Below are 6,750 nucleotides of genomic sequence, written 5' to 3'. Positions count from 1 at the left end.
TTACACTATTTCCTGTTGAAGTGTTGTGTCTAATGGAATACACAATTAATTATACAGATATAGATTACTTCTGTACAGTTACAGCTTATGCATGGTGGGTGATTGTTTACTCCTATTTTTATGTTATATTTGTGTACTTCTGATGCAAGCAACACTGGCCCATTCAATTTAAAATATACATAAAATGGATGGAATCATGTTGAGCAGCCCAATTGCTATGGTTTACCACATCACTTTATTGTATTTTGCACATAAATAAAGGATAACAAAATAAATCCAGAAGTTTTTCAAGGAGCTGGCTGTTGTCAAACAGCTTTGTTCACTCTAAACAATTACTAAAGATTTATGCACAATGTCAATTTTTAAACTAAAACTTATTTTCTTTTAATAATACTTTTTTGTGAACTCAAGACATTGCAAAAGTTTCCACCAGAAATAAGTTTGTAGCTGTGGACACACTGTCAAATCATGTCTACAATTTCTTACAGAGACACTAATTTATACATTGTAAAGGGCAGCATGATGGCTGGAATCTTACCTGTACTGATATTTGATTTGCATTTCACTCTGCTGTTTGCTGCAAAGGCAGAATATCTGGCATGTCACGAAAAACTAAGGGAAGGATGTGTGTCGAGTGTTGGTGCTTGGAAAAGAAAGTATTCATATTTAAATAAGAAGATAAAAAATATATGTTCCCAGTGCAAACCAGTGACTGGCATAATTCAACACTGACCATTTTGCCAATGTGTGTGAGTAATTATAACCTTCATCTTGAAGTTTATCTGACATGTCAAACATTACTCCCAAATATGATAAATGAAATGCAGCAATTGCACCAAAACCTATGTTAATCAATATAACTGAAAGTCTCTTTTCTTTGTAGCGATGTGCACAATCTTTCCTACATGGACGCACTAAAATACAGGCACCAAACACCGTAGCCAATTTCTGTCGCAACACATATTCAGCATATGTATATGCTCCCAATGACAGTAGAACAGCTGCCAACTGAAAATTCAAGCCATGTAGCAAGGAACTTACAGCATATGTTGACAGAATAGCAGCAAAGCTTCCCATAGGTTTCGTGGTACGGAACACATCTGCAAAAAGAAAATGTCAGATGAAATTTTAACCTTATGTACAGCAAGAAATATATGACTCCTAATTTATATTGTGAATCCAACATTATTTCCAAGCATATTTTCCATATTGTATGTTTTCACATACATCTATTAAACTGGCAAGTAAAACTGAATACCAGGGTCTGCAATTTCCAGTTACTTTCTGGTGCAATTAATGAGTTAATTTATGACAATCTAAAACACAGTTATACAGAGTTACCTACGGGAACAAATGATTTACAAATGAGCATTAGTATGTTTACTTATACAGAAAAATCTTTTATTTTCACAAAAATCAAAGGTTAACATCTGTTTAATTACACATGGTCACTTACGAACAATTACATCATCCTTGTGTCAGCCATTCTTTTTAATACTATTTTTAACACTTTGCCAGAAGTTACTCTTAACTAGGGCCAACAGGTGTAGGAAGTGTTGGTCAATCAAACCCATCTCCTCTTTAATGACAGCAGTTGACCCAATTAAATTTTTTTAAAACACAGACACACTCTTTTAAATCCCCTCCCCCTCCGCGCTCCCCCCTCCCCAAAGAAGAAAGTCTGAGCATCTTGCTGGCCATTGCATGTCACCAAAGTGAGAAACGAGGTGTCCCAGGAAAGTATTCCTCACAACTGACATGGATGCATTTGCAGTATGCAGTGTTGCAGCATTCTACTCAAAATAAACATTCCTTGTGTTTATCTGCCATATCCACAATTCTGATAGAAAGAACTAATACATGCAGTAACATTTAGAGCTCACTGTGACTTTTACGCCACTGGCACAACACACAATCACATGTTGTTGGGAGCAGAGAGGTCTTTCATGAACTATGTAAGGCTGTTGAGGGGCCCAAAAACAACTTGTAAGTGAAAATGTGGCTCACTGCTCATAAAAAAATACTGCATTTGAGTCACCTTCAAAGATCACTTACATACACACAGCAAAGAAGACTCCCTATTGTAAGTCTGCATCTTTGATCTGCTGAATGACCAGCATTCTATATAAATGGAATTTTAAACCCAAATACAACATCTTTCTTCCAGACTCTTGGCTCATCTGTAGACAGTGTGGATGTTGCCATGCAGATTGACTCAGGTACCTGATGATTGCCTCCCTCACACCTGTGATGTTTTTAGGTGTCCTTACTTTTTTTATCAGAACCAAGTAGCTTATTCTTAAGAATGTTTCCCATTGTTCTGAAAGCTGTAAGTGACTGTAGGATTGTATTCCATCTTTCAGCTGTGTGAATAAAATGGTGATGAAATAGCCATTGTGTTGAATCAACAGCCCCTGCATTTAGGACAAAGGTAACATATGTGAACACGTGAGTCCCTATCATCTACTGTTCAATTGCTACTAAAATGGTGACCAGGCCTGAAATGAATGAACTACGCTCCCCCTCCTTTCCACCACCTACTGCGGTGTGCTAGCCTGCTTAAGAATGTCCATTTCTCATATGTTACCTTGAGTAACTTAAGATTCTTTGTACTTCTGTTGCATCTTTTAGTGAAACCATTATAGAATGAGTAGATGAAATACTGGCCATTTAGATCATCTTTGAAAGGCCTCTGTAGTTTGAAACAATGAAGAGTGTGTAGCTGAGAAATACTATATGTGCAGGGGAGGACATTATTACAATAATGGAATTTCACACGTAGAAATGAAACAAACAAAAAAGGCAAGATTGTTATGGTTTAATGGCTTATAAATATTAATGTCAGAAGAAACAGTGTGAGACAAGGTAGAATGAGGTTGGGGGAAAAATTGGTTCTGGCATTGTTTTAGGAACCATCCTAGCATTTATTTAAGTAATTTATAAAAGTGGAAAACTTAAAGCAGGTTGGTATAACGGGGATTTGAGCCTGTCTCATTCCCAATACAAGTTCAGTCTCTTAATCACTCAGCATGAAAATGAAACAAAGATTAACACAGATCACCATTCACCTTTACAATAATAAGTAAATGTGACTGGTAGTTGCTCAGCACAGCACAATTAATCTCTGGTCCATGGGCCTCTGATAATCACCAGTTTCTATGAATCGCCAGCTAGTACTTCCTACAACCCATCTAACTTAGCCCTCAAGCTTGCTTATTTTCTCTCCCTACTGTCTTTGTCCCTGCCTATTTGTTTTCTGTACCTATTCTATCCCTAACTTTTGCTACTGTTTTCTGTCCCTGTTATATCCCTATCTTTTGCTAGTTTCAGATTTATCCAAGTTCTTGCTTTTATCATGTTTCACCCCTTTTCCTTAAATGCCCAATAGTTTTTCAGCCATCTTCCTGTCACCTTCTCTACTCTCCCCTCCCCCTCCTCCAACTTTGTTCTATTTATTGTGTGCAGACTACCTGTGCCTCACGTGCTGCTGGGTGCTGTATTTCCATCAACTTAACTGATTTTCCCTCCACTTAGTTGGTCTATGCAACATTCCAGCATCTTCTCCACCTACACCATGTCGTCTTTTCTCCGCCTCCATAGCTGAGTTGTCAGTGTGGCAGAATACCATGCGAGCAGACCGGGTTTGATTCCTGGCTGGGTTGGAGATTTTCTCTGCTCGGGGACTGGATGTTGTGTTGTCTTCATCGACATGCAAAGTGGCGTCAACTGAAAAGACCTGCACCAGATGACCTGTCTACCATACGGGGGGCCCTCACCACATGACATTTCATGCACAATTTAGCCTGCTAACTGCAGTTACACTGCAACAGTCTTTCTGCTCAAAAGATGAGTTGGAGTCTGAGGGATTACTGAACAGCTGCTTCATCTTTGTGATCTGTCCTCTTAATAAAAATGGCCAAATGGTTATTTACAAGCCCAGATCGAGTGGAAGATAAAGTTGCATGGCAAAGGAGAAGGTGATGTTGGAATGTGACACAAATTCAGAGAAAACTATTTTCTCCAATAAGGAACAGTGATTAATGCACTTCTTTTTATTTTACACACAATCACAGGATGTGATTACTGATTTGTACCACAATACAATACAAGAGTGTAATTTTTTGAGAAAATGACAGACAAAATGTGCGGTTTTTCCCTGCTTATATCAAGTAGCAGCCTGTGAAGATGACATAGAAAAGGAAATTTTGGTCGACCACTGAAGTGGTGCAAATGTGACCAGTGAGGATGAAGAAAGTGAACTTTCCTGTGAAAAAATCAGAAGCAAAATATATGACATCACAAGTCTAGAATGCATAGAAGATGGACCACTGAGTTGATAGGAAGGTACAGGATGGTTTTTGCAAAAAGACTTTGAGCAACACAGGGCCCAACATATTGAATAAAAATACACCCTCAAAAACCAGAATTTAGGCAGCCTTATCTAATACCACAGGTCATAAAAGAAGTTGTAGAAAAGGACTCACAGAAAATGCTGGCAATAGGAGAGATAAAAAGAGCTCTGAGTCACTACAATAGCCTGTTAGTCATAGTGGCAAAGAATGACAATGTGAGGCTTGTTTTGGGCACCTGTTAAGCCAACAAAGTGTTTGGACCAAAAAGGGGTTACCCAGAGAATATAGAAGAGCTTAAAAAAATTCAAGGGAGTAAAAATCTTTAAAAGTTGTGATTTAATGTCAGGATGCCATCAAGTACAATCAGATCTGGAATTCTGACAATATACAGCATTTTTAAATGAAGGACGATGTTATCAGTGCAGAATGAAGCCAGACTCAGTACTAGGGGAAGAATTGTTAAAGAAAATTATGATGTAAGTGGACAATGTTTCGATAGCCAACAAAACTTGGGAGGAACACATGAAGACATTGGAGGAGAGATTCAAAAGATGGGCACTTGCAAGTGCAAGAGTTAATTTTCAAAAATCTGAGTTTTTGGAGGCAGGAGATACCATTCCCATGATATATTGTGGGGCCATAGGGGATTAGACCTGACCGAGACAAGGTGATGGCAATAAGAGATTTCCTGATACCAAAAAACATGAAAAAATTAAGGAGTGGTCCCTGGGATTTCTGTCATCACTTCACTGATGAAAAACCTTTAAATAGTGAGGCACTACATAGACTGTTAAGAAAAACAATGAGTGGTGTTGGCGGCAGAATGTACAACAGATTTTGCAAAAGCAAAAAAAGAATTTGGATGACAAACAAACATTGTTTCATCCAGATATGATAACATTCTACCTAGGTTGTGTGTCAGATTCCAACTGCACCAAATGGAAGAAGAAGCTGGAAATGAGGAGACAGAAACAGTGGCTTTTGGCAGTCGTGTGTTACATGCCCACAAGCAAAAATACTCCTTAATTGAAAAGGACACACTGGTAGTGGTGTTTGGTTTCACTAAGTTTAGGTATTACCTTTCTGGGTGAAAGTTGATTGAGGTGACAGATCATAAGTGCCTGTCATTTATGCTAATGAGGAAGTTAAGGCATTGTAGATTGACAAGGTGGATGCTTGCTCTTCAAGAGTTTCATTTTGATGTACAATACATGACAGAAGAACAACAGGTGGTGCCAGATGTACTGTCATGTTTGCCATTAGGCCTCAAAACTCAACAGCCATAGCTTTAGGATCAGCTGAAATTAGAGAACAGTACCAGAAAAGGATAATGTGGACACTCAAAAATGCTAGAGAATCCGATAACATTGAATACCAGTAGGAAATAATTAAAGACACAGTGGAGACATCTGTAAATTAAATGCTAGGAATTGAAGTACGGCATGTGAGATTTCCATGGTTTGATGCTGAATGCAAAATGGTTACAGAAGAAAAAACCAAGGCAAATAAGAGGACACTACAATAACAGTGTACAGGCAGGATGGTAGGACACTATAAATAAAAATGGAGGATTGAAAAGAGAACCCACCAAAGAAGATAGAGTGGATGAAAGCAAATACTGAATAAATGGAGCTTCTGAGGAATAAGGAAGAGCTAAGGAAATTCTATGGAGAAGTAAATCAAGCACAGAAACCCTTCAATGGTACAAGTAGTCTGATAAAAGGTGAAGCAAGAAAAATTTTAAGTGAGGAGAAAGGCATGTGTGAAAGGTAGTGTCAACACTTTGAAAAACTCCTCACCCCAGAATAACAACATCGAGAGACCAAACAGAAGTACACACAGAAAAGGACTGGCAGCATAAATCCAACAAACCTACAAGAAATAACAGCTGCCATGAAGAAACTGAAAAGGAACAAGGTGAAAAAGAACAAGGTAGCAGAAACAGACCGTATCCCAGAAGAACTGCTTACGCAAGGAGGCAATGAACTGGAACGGATCTTCCTACAGATGACTACTTTAGTATGGTCAGAGGAGAAAATACCCCAGCAATGGAGAGAAGGGATAATATGCCCCATATAAAAGAAGGGAGATCAGTTTGAATGTGATAACTATAGGTGAATCACAGTATTTAACTTGGGGTATAAAGTATTCTCCAACATAATATTCAACCATCTCCTCCCACTCATTCAAGGAGACATGGGGTTAAATCAACATTAATTTCTTCCAGGAAAGTCAACTGCAGATCAGATCTATACTTTAAGGTGAATCCTAGAGAAAATTATCAAATTTGGAATTGGCATGCCTCACTGCTTTATAGACTTTAAAAGCTTCCTATGACAGCATAGATTGAGAGCAATTACACCATGCCCTGGCTGAAATTAAGAATCCCTAGAAAATT

At 38.3% G+C, this 6,750-nt stretch overlaps 1 protein-coding gene across 1 annotated transcript in view; it reads right to left on the bottom strand.

Annotated features, from left to right (window-relative positions):
• Positions 1-281: 281 nt before the first annotated feature.
• LOC124721410 (protein-serine O-palmitoleoyltransferase porcupine) overlaps positions 282-6,750 on the bottom strand; it is a 130,093-nt gene continuing 123,624 nt past the window's right edge. Inside the window, exon 7 of the mRNA XM_047246359.1 lies at positions 282-1,100. Coding sequence (XP_047102315.1) covers positions 667-1,100 — 434 coding nt within the window. The 3' untranslated portion in view covers positions 282-666. The remainder of the gene's footprint in view (positions 1,101-6,750) is intronic.

Source organism: Schistocerca piceifrons, chromosome X, assembly GCF_021461385.2.
Source record: "Schistocerca piceifrons isolate TAMUIC-IGC-003096 chromosome X, iqSchPice1.1, whole genome shotgun sequence".
Taxonomy (NCBI): Eukaryota; Metazoa; Arthropoda; class Insecta; order Orthoptera; family Acrididae; genus Schistocerca; species Schistocerca piceifrons.
Note: the sequence above shows the minus strand (reverse complement) of the source record. Positions and strands in the feature narration are given on the sequence as shown.